This window comes from Myotis lucifugus, unplaced genomic scaffold (assembly GCF_000147115.1).
Source record: "Myotis lucifugus unplaced genomic scaffold, Myoluc2.0 scaffold_312, whole genome shotgun sequence".
Classification (NCBI taxonomy): domain Eukaryota; kingdom Metazoa; phylum Chordata; class Mammalia; order Chiroptera; family Vespertilionidae; genus Myotis; species Myotis lucifugus.
The window spans coordinates 914,765-933,010 of record NW_005871360.1 but is presented as its reverse complement, the minus strand read 5'-3'; the positions used below and the strand labels follow the sequence as shown (position 1 = coordinate 933,010).

Below are 18,246 nucleotides of genomic sequence, written 5' to 3'. Positions count from 1 at the left end.
CCGCACAACGCCTGTACTGGGAGGTTGCCAGTCCCCTTATCCCCGTGCCTAGGCCTGTAGCTATTCCTAGGCCGGCAAGGAGGGCAATGCCCCTCCTGGTCCAAGAGGAAACTTAAAGGACTGATTATTAGGATCAATGTCCATTTGGGGGTGAGATATATTAGGGTGCAGGTCCCAGTCCAGTTGGCTGGGAGACAAAGAAGGCACTGGTGCTGTACAGCAAAGTTTGTGGCATATAAAAGAGGTGTTCAGAAGAAAGGTTCCCTCTGGGGAGATGGGGTCCAAGGTGGTAAATTTCTGTGAGGCCTCTGTGAGGCGGGAGAGGAAGAGAGCTGGATTTTCGTCAGGGCCTGAGTGATCTCATTAAGTCTGTCATAGGTTGACTGCCTTACGGCAGCCTTTTTGAATCTGGCAATGAGACCGATGATCCTATGACTATGGAGCCAGCACCCTAGAGAATTAACCTGATAGTCCCATCTCGGGTCAGTTCAGGGGACCGTGTCAGCACCCACGAGGTTGGCCACCACATCCTGTCTTTGGAGGGCATCTGCATGGTTCTGAGCTGCTAACCAGACACACTCCTTCTCCTCTGGGGTTAGAGAGGAGGACAGGATGACATAGATGTCGTACCTGGTCAGGTCATAGGACAGGGTCAGGTACTCAAATTCCTTGGTAAAGGTGGTTGGGTCGATGGAAAAAGACCCAAGACATCTCTCAATCTGTGCAAGGTTGGACGTGGAAAATGGGATGTGTATCTGGATAATACCCTCAGCCCCAGCCACCTCTCAGAGGGGAAGGACAGGGGCTGGAGGCTGGGATCAGGGAATGAGTAAGAGGGGCTTGGTAAGGTGGTTGAGGGGGTGGACGAAGAGGTGGAGTCCAAAGACAGGGGGACAGTCAGAGGAGGGCCATAAGGAAGTAGGTTCAGGGGACCCAGAGGGGATCAGAGAATCGAGTGATCAGGGAAAGAGAGAGAGAGAGAAAGAGAGAGAGAGAGAGAGAGAGAGAGAGAGAGAGAGAGAGAGAGAGAAATGTTCACAGGGCTTTCAAGACCTTGATTGAATGATTCTTCCTCTAGCCTTTCTGGCCTCCCAACCTCTTGCAGAACTCATGCCCCTTGCCTGGCCCTTTCATAGCACTCCGCACGGCCAGTGATTCCAGGGCTTGTTATGCTTATTTCACTGAATTACAGTTACATGTTCATGTGCGTGTCTCCACAAAGGCAGGGACCATGTCCTACCCATGGTATCAACTAGGCAATGAGGATGCTTTAACTGCAGTTGACAGGAAAATAAACTGTCTTAAGCCACCACATGCGCAAAGCCCTCACTCAGATGGTGCTTCCAGGATTGGTTAACGGAGCAGCTCAAACACACCCCCAAGAACCCCGTTTCCTTACATCTCTCAGGCATGTTGACTTGCCTTTTGGGCTGGTTCCTCCCATAGCTGCTACAGTTCTAGGTGTCATTTACAGGGGACAACATTCAGAAGCAGGAATGGGACCATCTCTGCGGTATGGCTTTTCCAAAGTTCCCAACAGAGTTCTCTTCACCTCTCCTGCACTAGAATTACATCACGTGCCTAAAGAGATTATTTGATAAGGGGAAGGAGAGCACTATAATTAGTTAAAGCAATTAAAACTCACCCCCTTGAGGTGGGAAGGGACTCAGCAGGCTCCCCAAAGGACGAGGCCACTTGGGAGAGCACCAATAAAAGCAAGGTTTTTAGCAGAGAAGGAGTAGGTGGCGGTAAAGTAAGAAACCAAGTCTGATCCATTCCGTCTGTCCTTCCAGTGCTTAGTGGGGTGCCAAGCACATGGGTGCTCAGAAAATGTTAATTAAATAAATGAATGAATAAAGCACCAATGGATTGTGCCATGACCTCTTAATGTCTATTCCTATTCTTACTGCCACCCCTCTAGTTTAATCCCTTATCATCCACACCTGATTACTTCAGTAGCCCCCACTACTGGTATACTTAACCTGCAATTTCCCCTCCCTCTCTTCCCCTCTATCCAAATCCTATGCATGCTTCATCCATAAAGACTTACCTGATTACTCAAGTCAGATGAGTCTACTGAGATAAAAATAACACCTGAAGTTTATTGAACATTTATGTGCTAGGCTTTTTACTTAGGGTTTATAATGCTTAAAATTATTTTTTTAAAAAAAAAATTAAAAGGACTAAAGCAACCAGGGAATTTATTTCTTCAACAGAATAGACCAGAGATAGACGCTTCAGGATCCAGGAGCTCGGCAATATCATCAGGATAAACTGTCTTCATCTGCAGGCTGTTCTGTCCTGGGTTGGCTTTATATAGACGGATGTTTTCCATTAGTTGGCAAACTAGCCACCAGCAGACCCAGCTTGCACGGTTCTCTTAGCAACCCAAATGAAGAATAGTTCTTTTCTACTAATTCCTACCAAAATCCTGAAATTGAATGTCATTGGTCTAGTTTGGGTGAAGGACTCTCCCTAAACCATCATGCTGGTCAGAAAAAATGGGTTGACCAGCTCTGGTCTTATGCTTACTTCTGGAGGACATGGATGAAGGCAGCACTACCCAGACCACATAGGCTGAGAGTGACTACTCAAGGGAAGACTTGATGCTGTGATCACAGGTGGAGAAATGAACACTGGATAAGCAGGGACACCAGATGTCTATACTACATACATGACATCATTTTTTTAAATCCTCACCCGAGGACTGCTTAGAGGAAGGAAGGGAGGGAAAGACAAAGAGAGAGAAATATGGATGTGAGAGAGAAACATCGATCAGTTGCCCTCCATATGTGCCCCAACTGGGTATTGAACCCGCAACCCAGGTATGTCCCCTGACCGGGAATTGAACTGGCAACCTTTCAGTGCACAGGACAATGCTCAACCAACTGAGCCACTCTGGCCGGGCAGTATTTCATTCTTAAAATAATCCATTGATGTTAGTATCACTAGCTGCATTTTAATGAAGCTTGGAGAGATTAAATAACAAGCTAATAAGTCATTTGATCAGTTTAGAATTCCAAAGACTATGTCCTAAACTCTGTATCCCTTTCTTAATTGCATAAAACACAGTTTATACTATACTATGTGGCATATTTGATTTTGATCACATACTGTTGAGATTGTTGGTTATCCTCTCATGTAAACATTTTACTCCCACTCCTGAAGCTGTGCTATCCAAAGTAGTAGATACTAGGCCCTGACCCAGTAGCTCAGTTGGTTAAAGTGTCATCTTAATATGCCAGGTTGTAGATTCTATCTCCAGTCAGGGCACATACAAGAAGCAACCAATGAATTCATAAAGAAGCAGAACAACAAGTTGATGTTTCTCTCTCTCAAAAGAAATTTTTGTAGGTATATATGCTTTACCCATGGACACAGACAACAGGTAGGGAAGGCCAGGGGCAGGGGCTAGGGTGGGCTAGAAGTGGTGATTGGGGGGCAAGGGGGACATATGTACTACTTTCAACAATAAAGATTTTAAACCTTAAAAGAATAATAAAAATAAATTTAAATGGTAATATTAGCCATATATAACTAGTAAATTATTTTAATTTTAATAAATTTAGCCACTGGTGTGGCTCAACGGTTGAGCATTGACCTATGAACCAGGAGGTCATGGTTCAATTCCAGATCGGGGCACATGCCCGGGTTGCAGGCTGGATTCCCAGTGTGGGTCATGCAGGAGGCAGCCAATCAATGATTTTCTCTCATCATTGATGTTTCTGTTTCTCCCTCTCCTTTCCTCTCTGAAATCAATAAAAATATTTTTAAATGTTTTTTAAATTTTAAATAAATTTTTTTTTAATATATTTTATTGATTTTTTACAGAGAGGAAGGGAGAGAGACAGAGAATTAGAAACATCGATGAGAGAGAGAGACATCAATCAGCTGCCTCCCGCACATCTCCCACTGGGGATGTGCCCGCAACCCAGGCACATGCCCTTGACCGGAATCGAACCCGGGACCCTCCAGTCCACAGGCCGACGCTCTATCCACTGAGCCAAACCGGCTTTGGCGAATTTTAAATAAATTTAAGTGAATTAAATAACATGGAAATCCAGTTCCTTGGTTGCATAGCCACATTTCAAATGCTCAGTAGCCCCATATGGTTAATGTGATCATATGGAACAGAGCTGGTACAGAACACTTCCTTCACTGTTGGTGGGTGATGAGTCTTTGGAGCCACCCCAGGAGCTGGAGCTGTCATATCCTCTCCACAAGCAATAGAGGGTGTACTCTAAAAAAAAAAAAATCATTTATTGTTGAAAGTTCTATCAGACAGCACTGTCCTAGAAAATTGAGATAAAGTCTCTTATATCTTTGATGTCCAATAGAATCTTATGTACAATAGACTCTGAATACATGTTGATTAACAAAGACTACAAAAATAGTGGAAATCAGGTACAAGTTCAAAAAGATGAAGAGAGATGGGCTAGAATGGCCAACTTGTCACCTTACCTATCTTTGGTAGCAAAGGAGAGCAGTGGTGTCTAAAACCCCATCATTTCTTATCTGGACAACTGCAATAGGTTCTGAATGCTTTCTTTACACACACATTTCCCTTGCCATCCACTCACCACTCTGCAATCAGAACTTCTTAAAACACAAATGGAATCATGTCACTTTCATGTTTAAGGCCCTTCAATGAGTTACCACTGTCCAAAATTCTTAACAGTATCTCCCAGGTCTCCCATCCTCTGACCCTTGCCTACCTACAACCCAGGCACTCCACCTCTCCTTTCCTAGCTTCTGGTCACGCTGGACTCCCTCAAGAATACCATGCTGCCTTGACTCCAGGTTCTACACAGTGGCAATCTTCTGCCAGAAACGGGTGGGTGTATCTCTTCCCTTGTCCATTATCAGACAAGGTTTCCCACCTCCTGCACCTAGATGAGCCATGTGTCTGAGTTTTAGGCAATGAAATGCAAGAAGAAATGATGCATGCCCCTTTGTGCTTGGCGCCTAAAACCTTCTAAGAGATTCCCCCTGCCCTTGCTAATCAGAGTAGGGGGGAAGGCTAGAAACCAGTAATTATCAGTTTCACCAAGAGAGCTTGATACAAATGCAGAATCTCAGGTCCCACTCCAGACCTGTTTGAATCAGAATCTGTATTTAATAGGATCTTCAGGTGATCTGTAGATACTGAAATTGGCTTGTAGGCTGCATGCAGAGAGGAGCTAATAGAGATCTGGGAAGAGCCACTGGATGGGAAGATTCAAGAGTTCCTGAGTGACTGTATGGAGCCGAGCCCCTTGCATCAACAGCCCCTTCCTCCTCTGCCTGGCATGAGACTGTGAAGTGAGTGAGAAATAAACCTTTCCTGCCACTCAGATTTGAGGGCCATTTTTTTCCGCATGTAACTTACCTCTGCCTGGAAGTTTATTCTTCCTGCCCAACCCTTCAACTTCTGGTTAATTTATCCTCACCCTTCAGATCTCACCTCACGTTACTGCCTCAGGTGGCCTGCTTTTCCTCCAGAGCTCCCTACTCAGTCCTCCAGATGAAGTCATTTCCGCCACAATAACTAGTAACATCCTGTACCTTCTCCTCAAAGCATTAATCACAATGGTAATTACATGAGTAATTGGCCAATTAGTTGTTAATGTTTATTATCCATCTTTAGAGCAGGAAAAATGCCTATTGCTTTTGTTTACTAACACATCCTCAGCTCCCACCAGTGCCTTAGGCCCGTTTCAATAAATATTTGTCCAGTGATTAGATGAAGAAATGATCTGGCTGAGCTAAATGCTTTGAATTCTGAAAAGCATATATATATGTGTGTGTGTATGTATATATATAATAATTTTAGTAGGCAGACAGAAATAATAGCAAACATTTGTAAAGCAGTTAATAATTACAATTGACTCAACTGGGGCTTGAATTGCACAGGTCCATTTATATGCAGATTTTTTCAATAAATATTCAGTTGGTCCTCCCTATGTACATCCAGGGATCAGCCAACGGCAGATCAAAGACAGTATTTAAAAAATATATGTTCTTTAATTGATTTTAGAAAAGAAGGGAAAGGGAGAGAGAGAGAGACATCAATGATGAGAATCATTCATTCTCGGACTGTATGCATTGTTCTATGCCACTTTATGTAAGGGCCTTGAGCACCTGTAGGTTTGGGTGTCCATGGGGGTCCTGGAACCCACCCCCATGGATTCCGAGGGATGCATGTGATATGGGAAAATTGGACTGGAACACGCGGTGTTCCCCTGGGCAGGACGGCTTCCCGGGCTCTTTGTCTGGTGGAGTCAAAGAATGAAACCACAGACAAAAGGTGGTATAGCAAAAGGTAGAAATTTATTGAGAAACAAGCATACATTCCCACGTGGGGAGGGGGAAGAGTCCCATTGAATCTCTTTTTTCCATGGCTTATAAAGACTGCAGTATTTTGTGCCTGGATATCCCCTCTGATTGGTCACTATCCCCCTGATTTGGTCACTATAGCAACTCCTGAGCTCAAACCTTCTGTCTTTTCCCTAATTGTTTCCCTATTTCCTCTGGTCTTTTTTCCTCCCTCTCTGAATGAAGGGCTCCCTTCCCTTTATTCTGCCACTCCCAGCTTCCTTGTCTTATGGAAATGTACCTCCTGTTACTCCCAGCTCCCTTATTTTATGGAAATGTACTCTTTGTAGCTCTGTAGCCCTGTGCTTTTTCCATGGACCCCTTAATTCCTAAAATTCCTAGACCTGTGTATTTCACCCCTAAAAATTCCTTCACCTGCAGTTAAGTTTTGGGGGAGTCAAAAGTTATATGTGGGGCAACAGGCTTGGGTCCCCTCCCTCCTGCAGCAGGGAGCTTTTCTGTAATAAAACTTTACTTTTGCTAAAAATCAAAATAAATTATATGCGAATTTTTTACTGCACAGGAAAGTGAGGAATGGGGAGGTGGGAGGGATTGGTGCCTCTGACTCCGAATTGTTGAAGGGTCATCTGTACTATGTGCCCAAGCACTTCTAAGATCCCTATTTTGCCGAAACCGGTTTGGCTCAGTGGATAGAGCATCGGCCTGCGGACTGAAGGGTCCCGGGTTCGATTCCGGTCAAGGGCATGTACCTTGGTTGCGGGCACATCCCCAGGAGGGGGTGTGCAGGAGGCAGCTGATCCATGTTTCTCTCTCATCGATGTTTCTAGCTCTCTATCCCTCTCCCTTCCTCTCTGTGAAAAATCAATAAAATATATATATATTTTTAAAAAATCCCTATTTAATCACTATAATAGCCCTAAAAGGTAAGTTCTATTATTATGCCAATTTAGGAGTGAGGCAACTAAACTGTCAGAGGAAATGTACCCACAGTCACAGACCTAGTTTTGGCTGCATACATGAATCAGGCTGACTCTAAGAGTCCATGGGCTTAACTCTACGCTACTTACTGCCTTGCTTTTTATTTGTCTTATGCACCTGGGTCTATAGGAGAGGAGTACCATCCTGTCTTTACTGATGAAGATTCAATTGTTGTGAGTGAAGCTTACAAATGTCCCTTCTCTCTTTTTTAAGTTGTATATGTATCCATGAGTCTTATACTAGTATAGTATCTAACCTGTTCTCTTACTGGTCAGTAGGTTAGTGTTTATACTTTGTGTCATCAATTTACTTTTTCACACTTTTCACTCAAGAGAAAAACAAAAGCAGAGAGTATTATTTTTTTCTTTACAGGTATGTATGTGTGTGTATATATATTTGCAATATTTTAAGTCATATAACTCCCTCTAGTGGTAAACAGGTGCAAATTTTTCCAGAACAAAAAAATGGTTTGGGGTTTTTTTTAAATAAAACCATAGTGTGCTTGATTTCAAGGTGATATTACCAATCCAGCTTCAGTAAGAAATGCCCTTTCTTTTCTTTCTCTTTTAAGCAGTGGTGAAGGTTTGGTGAGTGTTCACTTTCTTAGGAACATTGCAATCTATTTGAGCACCAGAGTTAAGAATGTGGGTTGTAAGGGGTTTTACCTGTGCAAATTGAAATGCCGTAGACCCTTTGTCAAGACACTAATTCAATTCGCAAAGGAAACAGCGCATTGTGGAGAATAGAGAGAAGACTAAGTAGAGGTGCTGCTTTTCATCTTTTAGAGGAAAAAAAGACAGAAACCCAGAAATTTAAATAACTGTATAAAATAAAGTGTTTGGCCCCAACCGGTTTGGCTCAGTGGATAGAACATCGGCCCACGGAATGAAGGGTCCCGGGTTCCATTCCGGTCAAGCGCGTGTACCTCGGTTGCAGGCTTGAGACAACCAATCTATGTTTCTCTCTCTGTGTCTCTCCTATCCACTCTCTCTAAAAATCAATGGAAAAATAAAAATTATTTAAAAAATAATAAAGTGCTCACAGGCTACAATAACCGTGAGAAACTGCACTCCCTCCAGAGGTTCGGACTGTCCTTCAGGTCCTCGGGTGAGAGCGGGGACCGAGCAGATTGGTGAAACGCCAGCCAGTGCCGTTTGTATACTTACGTCGGTCTGATGGCAACTAAATGTGTACAACAGGGTTGGCAAACCCAAATACTTGATACCGCCGGAGAGTAAATAAACGAGTGGAGCTTAGAAGTGGGAGAGGCTGTGGCAAACCAGAGCATGAATGACTTTTCTGAATATGGTATGGACAGTGAGTAAATTAAGCTTGGAGAGCTCAGGTGGGGAAGTAGAAGAAACGAAAAGTAGGTTTGTTGTATGTAGGCGGCTGGAATGGCACTGGGTGTTAGACCCATGGGGTCAGACCAAACCTGGGTTCAGCAACCTCGGTACTTGGGTTCTGGTTAGGAAAGAATTCAGAGCCAAGACCCAAACTGTAAGAGGACATTTATTGGGTAAATCACAGAGGTAGAAGAAGTAATTCCTAGAAGACATGGGCTTAGGAAACCAGTTATAGAGGTAAAGGAAGGGCCCTTGGAGCTTGGGAGTGAGGAAGCTAATGGTAACCTGCCTGGGGGTGGGGAGAGGGGCTTGGAAAGGGAATGGCACGCTCCCAGGAGGGAGAGCACGCTGGGTCCTCTGTCCTAAGGGTTTAAGGGTGGAGCTTTTAGGGGAGGCCCAGGGAAATATTCAGCAGTTTTCCGGGTGTGTCCTTTCATGGTTGTGGTCTCCACTGATTGATGGGCCGGCACCAAAGCAGGGGGTCATTACTTAATGCAGCTGGCCCTGAGGCTGGTTTTGTTGCTTATTTGGGCCTGGAGTTGACATAAAACTTGAAGTCTAGATGTTACTCCAGGGAGGAAAGGTCAGGGGGTCCTGGTCTGAACCCAGTGATATGCTGGGGGCAGGAGGAGGGAGTCACCTTGGGGGTGAGGTCCCACCTTACAATTGATTGGCTATTGCTAGGCACCTGGGGCTTTTCTACCTTGCTAACCTTCTGTGCCTGGCCCATCATCCTTGCTCTGCTCATGTCTATCTTACTGCCTACAACACATTTGAGCCCAATTGTAGAGGATCTTGAATGTTGGGCTACAGAATTTTGACTTTATTTTTGAAGGCATTACAGAGCTAGTAAAGTTTTTTAAGCAGGAATTAACACGCTAAAAATAATTTTGGGGAAAGATGGATATGACATCATTTTGTGGGATGGACTGGAGAGAAGGCAGAAAGAGTAGTTAAGGAAGTTGTATGAATCTTTCAAGTGATTAGGGTTCTGTCTCATCTGGGTTCACAGAAACGGGCAGAGAAGATCTGCTGCAGAAGTTTATTAGGGAGTGAACTGCGTGGCTAACAACATTAGTAAAATGCAGTTGTAACCGAGGCCTAGGATGACCCCAGGGAGAGGGTTGGAGATAGGAGGCCCTTTGGAGGCCAAAACGAGGCAGAGGACCAGGCCTTTGTGCCCTCGGATGAGCTGAGCACAACTCTCAGAGAAGCATGTGGCCTTGAGCCTTTAGCCACCAGCACTCTAGCAGCTGGGGGATGAGTGCCATGGTTCTGAAGCAGGGCTCTGGGTGGGGCACCACATATCTACTACATTCAAATTAAAAGGATTGAAAATAACACAAAAGAGCCTTGGCCAGGTAGCTCAGTTGGTTAGAGCATCCAACTGATACCCCAGGGTGGTGGGTTCGATCCCTAGTCAGGGGACAAATCAATGTTTCTCTCTCTCTCTCATCTCTCCCTCTCCCCTTCACATCTTCTTCCTGTTACGTTGGAAAGGGTGTCTCTTTGTCTGCCTGTGCTCCGATCCCAGTCCAGCCTGTTAGGAGGGTGGTGCTTACAGCAGCCTACCCAGTGAGGACAGTTATTATCTCACAAGACAAGATTTGTATCATCATAGACAGCGCGCTTCCCACATCCTGTTCTGTCATCCTCAGAGTGCTGGCGATGTCGTTCCTGTGGCCACAGGTAGCGGCAGCAGTACCAGGCATCATATGCCCATGACCGCATCCAGGAGAGAAGGCTTATGCTTTCTTCCATGTGACTCTCTTTACTTGGGAATCTTATCCTAGAGGTGTCAACCCCTACTTTCCAGAGGTGCTACTGGCTGCAAGGGTGGGCTAAAAACAAAATAAAACATGTACGTTCTCCTTCTCTGCCAGTAAGAAATAATGGGTGGGGGGTGGGGGTGCGGTAAAAAAATATATATTGTTGAGTGGGCTATTAGCACATATGCCATATATCTCATTTTCCCTCCCGTCTTCATAGAAGCCTCCATCCCGGTTGAGTATTCACTCTCCAAGACTAGCCTTTAATTGTGTGCACGTCTCTCCAATCTTTAAAAAGGCTGTCTTTCCCAGTCCAAATCCCTGTCCAGCAAATGCCCTTTCTTCCTTTTTCCCTTTACACTTACTGATGCCCCTACCCTATCTCCCTCATCCTTCAACCCATTGCCATTTGGGTTCCACACAGAAGAACCCACCAAACCCCCTCTTGCTAAGGTGTTAATCACCTCTATGCGACTAAAAACAATGGACATTTAAGATTTTTCAAATTTGATTTTTAGAGAGAGAGGAAGGGAGAGGGAGAGAGAGAAACATTGATGTGAGAACAAAACATCGATCAGCATGCAACCCTGACCGGGAACTGAAAAGAAACTCACAACCTTTGGGTGCACAGGATGATGCCCAATCAAGACACCCCGGCCAGCATAGCTACTTCTCACCCTTTCTTATCAAACTTCTCTCCTCTTGGCTTCTTTGGTATCACACTCTCCCATTTTCCTCCACATACACGCCCTTCCCCCCTTTCCTGAGTCTCTTTTTTCTGGTTTATATTATTCTATACAACCCTGTAGATGTTGGAGGTCTTAAGACCTCAATCATATACTCTTATCTCACTGCATACTCTGTGATAGCATCCTCCAGAGCCTCAATTATCCTATACATAGAGACAAATCTCAAATTCTTATGTCTAGGTAAGAAATGTTTTCTGAGCTCCAAATCTATTATCTCTCTGCATATTTTTAAAAGCATGTTTTCATTGATTTTTAGAGAAAGAGGAAGGGAAAGGGATAGAGAGATAGAAACATTGATGAGAAACAGCATTGATTGGCTGCCTCCTGCACCGTCCCCCTCCACTGGAGATCTGAGCCCGCAACTTGGGCATGTGCCCTGACCCAGAATCTAACTGGTGACCTCTGGGTTCATGGGTCAATGCTCAACCACTGAGCCACACCAGCCAGGCTACCTAGTTAATTTAACATCTCCACTTTAATATCTCTCCAGCACTGTAAACACATGTCTAATATTGAACTCACATCTTCATGAACTCCTCCCCACCAACCTGCCCTTTCTTTAATGTTCCCTACCTCACTGCCACTTCTATACAGTTTCTCAAGACAGAAACCCAATATGTCTTCCTGACTACTCTTTTTTTTTTTTTTAAATATATTTTATTGATTTTTTACAGAGAGGAAGGGAGAGAGATAGAGAGTTAGAAACATCGATGAGAGAGAAACATCGATCAGCTGCCTCCTGCACATCTCCTACTGGGGATGTGCCCGCAACCCAGGTACATGCCCTTGACCGGAATCGAACCTGGGACCTTTCAGTCCGCAGGCCGACGCTCTATCCACTGAGCCAAACCGGTTTCGGCAACTCTTTTTAAATATATATATTTTTATCGATTTCAGAGAGGAAGGGAGAGAGATAGAAACATCAATGATGAGAGAGAATCATCATTGATTGGTTGCCTCCTGCATGCCCTCTACTGGGGATCGAGCCCGCAATCCAGGTATGTGCCCTTGATCAGAATTGAACCCAGGACCCTTCAGTCCACAGGCGGACACTCGATCCACTGAGCAAAACGAGCTAGGCCTTCCTGACTGCTCTTTCCTCAAATTTCATGCCTAATCAATCAACAAAACCTGTTCAGTCTGCTTCCAAAATATCAAAAGTACCCACTTCTCCACTTCCCTTATACATAGACAATAGTCTCTTAACCGCTCTCTTCACATTCACCCATTCCACTTCCACTCCAATCCATTTAAATTACAGCACAGCTGCATATTGAAGACACAAGTCTTATATGTAACGCCTCCATTGTGTTTAAAGCTCAATGGCTTTCTACAGATTTTAGAAAACTGTCTGCAACTCTTAACATGACTTCCAAGGCCCTGTATGATCTAATCCTTGCTTATCTTTCCAGCCTCGTTTATACTACACTCCCTTTCTATGTTCTAGCTGCACTGGACTTTTCCCCATTTTTTAGTGTACTGTTCTCACTTGCTCCACAGCCTTTACATCAGTGATGGCGAACCTATGACACGCGTGTCAGAGGTGACACGCGAACTCATTTTTTTTTTTGGTTGATTTTTCTTTGTTAAATGGCACTTAAATATATAAAATAAATATAAAAAATATAAGTCTTGCCGAAACCGGTTTGGCTCAGTGGATAGAGCGTCAGCCTGCAGACTGAAAGGTCCCAGTTTCGATTCCGATCAAGGGCATGTACCTTGGTTGCGGGCACATCCCCAGTAGGGGGTGTGCAGGAGGCAGCTGATCCATGTTTCTCTCTCATCGATGTTTCTAACTCTCTATCTCTCTCCCTTCCTCTCTGTAAAAAAAATCAATAAAAATATATTTAAAAATATATATATGTCTTTGTTTTACTATGGTTGCAAATATCAAAAAATTTCTATATGTGACACAGCACCAGAGTTAAGTTAGGGTTTTTCAAAATGCTGACACGCCGAGTTCAAAAGGTTCATCATCACTGGTTTACATTGTTGTTTCTTCCACCCAGAACAGTCTTCTCCTTCGCCTACCTACATTTCTTCTGGCATGTCATTTTCTCAGAAGCCTTTCCCACCCCCACTCTCCATGTTTGGTCGCATTGTCGCGCCTCTGAAGCACTCAAAATGACCCCTCTTGTGGCTGTCATCATCATTCACAATCACTTGTTCCATGCCTGCCTTCCTCTTTAGAACAGTCTGAAGTCACAAAAGCAGGGCCTTTGATTGCCTCACTTCATTATCAGTGCCAAGTACAATGCCTACCTCATAGTAGGAGAGCAATAAACATTTGATGAATGAATGAAAGGCTATGATTCTTAAAAACAGTTAAGGAATAATTAAAACATTAGGAATAATTAAAATAATTGCTCTACTGAAAGAATATATAGGTTGATCAAATTTTAAGAAATCCACTTAAAAAGTTGATGTTGAAGACTAACTTTAATTCTTCCTGAGGAAAGGTGTCCTGTACAGGCAGCAGCTGTCTATAATCAGTTTATAATAATTCTATGTGAAAGACCTGATTGGAAAAAGTAAATAAAAATTAAAATGCAATCTGTTAGCTGTTTTTAGGCTATTTGTTTGCAGGAAAGGGAACGTTTCAGATGTAGCACCTCCTTAATCTTGCAAAGATTATCAAATGGCTGTACTGCTAGAGAAGATATTTAATTGATGTAGAATGTATAATGTGATAGCATATGCAACTTTAAATAAGCCATACAAGACTTTAGCTAGTAGTTATTAGAGACCATGCCAATTTCATGAAATTATTAAATATGGAACAGTTTTCATTTTAATGGCACCAACCACAAAATGCCATATCTTTTTTAAAAATATATTTTTATTTTTATTGATTTCAGAGAGGAAGGGGGAGGGAGAGAGATAGAACATTAGTGATGAGAGAGAATCATTGATCGGCTGCCTCCTGCATGCTGCCTACTGGGGACCCAGCCCACAACCCGGGCATGTTTCCTTGACTGGAATTGGAATTGAACCCGGGACCCTTCAGTCCACAGGCCAATGCTCTATCCTCTGAGCCAAACCAGCTAGGGCGCCATATCTTTTTTTTAAAAGGCAGGTTGGATTGTCGTTGATATTTATTTATTTATTTATTTATTTTTAACCCTCACCCAAGGAAGGATATTTTTCCATTGATTTTTAGAGAGAGTGGAAGGGGGGCAGAAGAGAGAGAGATGAGAGAGAGAGAAAGAGAGAGAGATGAGAGAGACACCTCGATTGGTTGCCCCAACTAAGGTATGTGCCCTTGACAGGAATCAAACCCTTTAGTCCATGGGCCCACGCTCTAACCACTGAGCAGCCAGCTAGGGCTAAAGTGCCATACCTTGATTATAAAACATTCTACATAAAATTGTAAACAAAATCATGATCTATTCTTCTCTTTCATATTACCATGGAAAGTAGCTGAAAAATAAATCATTATTTAGAAAGCAGCCATAGAAAGTATAGCTAGTTGTTTTTCGGTTGTGTAATGCTCTAGTCCAGTGATGGCGAACCTTTTGAGCTCGGCATGTCAGCATTTTGAAAAACCCTAACTTAACTCTGGTGCCGTGTCACATATAGAAATTTTTTGATATTTGCAACCATAGTAAAAGAAAGACTTATATTTTTATATTTATTTTATATATTTAAATGCCATTTAACAAAGAAAAATCAACCAAAAAAATGAGTTCGCGTGTCATAGGTTCGCCATCACTGCTGTAGTCATTGACTAGGGAATTGCTCCGGCTTCATTCGAGGTACACGGGCTGTATGGTATGACAGAGGTGACTGTGATGGTTTTTTATCCTGTCTTTTCTTCAAGGTTGGGATGGTAAAGTTCAGAAATCAAAGCTTCTCACTGAGCCCCTTAAAGCCAATTTAGCTCCATACCCATCCCACAAAGGCCACTAATAGCAACAGCGAATTACATCGTCCCCTACTAAGCAGTATTCCGTTTGGAGTGGGGACTTTTCCTCCATATTTAAGTTCTCAAAGGACAAGGGCGAAGCATCAGTGACGCCCCTGTCTCTCCTCCCTTTAGAGATTAAGCGGCTCTCACTGTTGCCCCCATAGCCGTTCCGGGAAATCGCGGAAGGAGAACAAGCCTAGGAAGACTACAATTCCCATCATGCCTCATGCAGGCACCGCCTACTACAGTAGCAGTTTAGTCATCCTTTCCGCGGGCTCCTTCCACTTCCGGGACTGCCGAGCCTCAGGCCCAGCGGGCGCGCGCACGCGCCAACTAGCCAACCAGAAGAGGCAATGGGACTCCATGCCAACAGCGACGTGTGGCATCACGTGACGCCACGCGCTCCCCGCCCGCGCGTTGGCGCGCGTCCCAGAAGACCGCTGAGTGTGCGCGTCCCTGCGGAGCCGGAGGCGGGGGGCGGGCCAGCTGGGGCTGCCGGGGCCGCGGGGTCCGGCGAAGGGGAGGGCGGGGCCAGCTCCTGTCCGCGAAGACAGCACTTCCAGCGAGCACGGAGGCCAGGCCAGAGTGGAGAGATGCTGTGGTTCCAGGGCGCCATTCCGGCCGCCATCGCGTCGGCCAAGAGGAGCGGCGCGGTCTTCGTGGTGTTCGTGGCAGGTGAAGGGGGCGGGGGCCCGAAATAGGGCCGGACACCTCTCGGGCCTACCTCCCACTCCGGGCCCTCACGGCCTCTGCGCCGGGGCTGCCCGTCCCTGGGCGTTCAGCGGCACCCCGCCCGTTCGGGGCACGGCGGGCCTGGCCCCCACTGCCCTGGCGGGAGGCCCCGTCCCAGCCTCGCCCCCGAGCGCTGGGGCCGTCGACCCCTCTCCGCCCCAGGCGAGGAGGCGCGCGAGCGGCCCAGCCCCGTAGCTCCCCGCCCAGCCTCTCGCCCGCCTCCCGGGGGCCGGCGCCACAGACCCCGGTCCCCTCCCGGGCGCCTCCTCAGGGCTCTGTGTCCCGGGGGACCCGCTTCGGATGCCGTCAGGCCCGAGCGCAGTTCCCGGTGTCGGTGGGTACGGCCAGGCCCTTAGGCCGGCAGCCGGGCCGGCAGTTCGGTGCCGACTGTCGGGCGGAAAGCTGTGTCATCGACAACAACAAAGAGAGACCACCTGGCGGGCGCGCTCGTCGGCGTCCCGTGTTCCTCAGACGCAGACTGTGGGGCTGGACACAGAGGCTTGGCTTTTAAAAATGATAGCGGGGGAGGTCTCATGTGCGCTAATTGCCTTGTTGCAAGTCGATTTATTTGTTTGTTTATTTTTAACCATGTGTTTAGGAGTAGACGCTCAGTTCTTGGTTCTTTTTCTTTTTTTGTTGTTGTCTTTCTTGTCTAATGGCTACAATTTCCAGAATGTGTATTAACTCACTCACCCCGGGTTGCTCTGGGTTAATGTGCTCCGTATTTTATTACTCCCCTATTTTATTACTGAAATCTTCTAGATTTACCGTAAACCTATGCCTCTGGGGAGTTGCCGATTCTCATTACATGAACCAAATCAGTGTCTGTGGCTGCTGCTCATTGGAAGTGTATTATTTCACCTATTTGTGTTTAATAACCTTTTCCTCATTATTAACTCATGACTCCTGGGCGACTGCATAATAGCTCCGTTGCTTTATGCACTGCAGTGAGAACATGTAGATGAAGTGTGAGTTGCAGTTAACATTTAACGTGAAATTTATAATTGTTTTGTTATGCTAGATTTATAGGTAAATTTCTAATGCTGTTAATTTAGAAGAGTTCGAGTAGTTCATATTCTCTTACGCTGCCTCACAGTTTATATTTTACATATAAAATACCAGCTGTCATCCTGTAAGGGAAAAAAGGTAGATTAAAAGGAAAAGTGAAATGATAAGATACTATGCTTATTAAGAGTGCAATAATAGTTTTATGACATTTTAAGTTGTGTTCTTTCCATAAAGTCTCTGTTGATTCTTGTGGTAGGTAGAGTCAGGTTTTATTATCTTCTTTTATAGATGAGGAAACTTATGTACACAGTGGTTAAGTATATGCACCAGGGTCACAAAAAGGATTTACATATTGTCTTGACAAAATATTTTTTTTTAGCAGCTTAAAAAGGAAGTGGTTTTTGTTGTTTGTTTCTTAAGAAAAAAAACTGAACAATTCTAGACTTGATGTGATTATTGAAATTGGTGTAGAAATCAGGAAACCTAGGATTATGGTAGTCATGGTTTTAAGCAAAAAACACAATTGATGGTGTCTGAATGTTCCTAGAAGGCACTTTTGGGCTAATCAATTAATTTGAAAGAAATATTGCTAGATTTAATTAACAAACATTTGAAAATCCATTTGGAAACAGTAGTGCTAATTATTATAATAATAAAATAAAGTTACAGGTTTTGGGGGCTTTGTGTGTATATATATTCCCTTTTCCATTAATTTTTTACTGATGAGCATGTATTCTATGCTTTTAGAATATCAATGACTGTTGAATATTTGCAAGAATACCGATAGCAGTCTGTCAGAGTCTGTCCCTTGACCCTTTCACAATACTGTTGGCTTTTCTAGCATTTTAGGTAAGATTAGTGTCCTTTTAGGAGTTTGTAGACATTACTCTCATGAACTGCCTAGACCAGTGGTCGGCAAACTCATTAGTCAACAGAGTGAAATATCAACAGTACAACGATTGAAATTTTTTTTGAGAGCCAAATTTTTTAAACTTAAACTGTATAGGTAGGTACATGGTTATTAACTTAATTAGGGTACTCCTAAGCTGGCCTTTGCTAAAAACGTCCTCAGTCTGATTGAGGTACGTTCGCTGAGGTTGACCCCTTCCAACTCTCCCATCCACACTCGTCTTGTAACTTGTTTCGTCTATCTCCTTTCCGAAATCCGACTTATGCGCATGAGCCACGACGTTTCAATTGCACTGTAAGTGTGCGCCCGCACGTGGTATTTTGTGGAAGAGCCACACTCAAGGGGCCAAAGAGCCGCATGTGGCTCGTGAGCCGCAGTTTGCCAACCACTGGCCTAGACCTTTGTTCATAACTCTGAAGCATACAGCCAGAATTCATGATTACCTTAGATCTGAGACTTCAACAATAATACATTAACTCAGTAGAAAACTTAAAAATCTTTATAGCTGGAAGGAATGGTCTTAAGGGTAACT

At 44.4% G+C, this 18,246-nt stretch overlaps 1 protein-coding gene across 2 annotated transcripts in view; it reads left to right on the top strand.

Moving 5' to 3' along the window:
- Nucleotides 1–15,531: 15,531 nt before the first annotated feature.
- Nucleotides 15,532–18,246, top strand: part of UBXN4 (UBX domain protein 4) — a 42,773-nt gene continuing 40,058 nt past the window's right edge. The window contains exons 1-2 of one of the 2 annotated variants that reach the window (XM_023764013.1): nucleotides 15,609–15,739; nucleotides 16,745–16,764. In XM_023764013.1, the coding sequence (XP_023619781.1) occupies nucleotides 16,758–16,764 (7 nt within the window). In that variant the 5' untranslated portion in view covers nucleotides 15,609–15,739; nucleotides 16,745–16,757. Of the gene's footprint in view, nucleotides 15,740–16,744; nucleotides 16,765–18,246 lie in introns of both variants that reach the window. The other variant, XM_006100436.3, reaches the window with a different exon arrangement.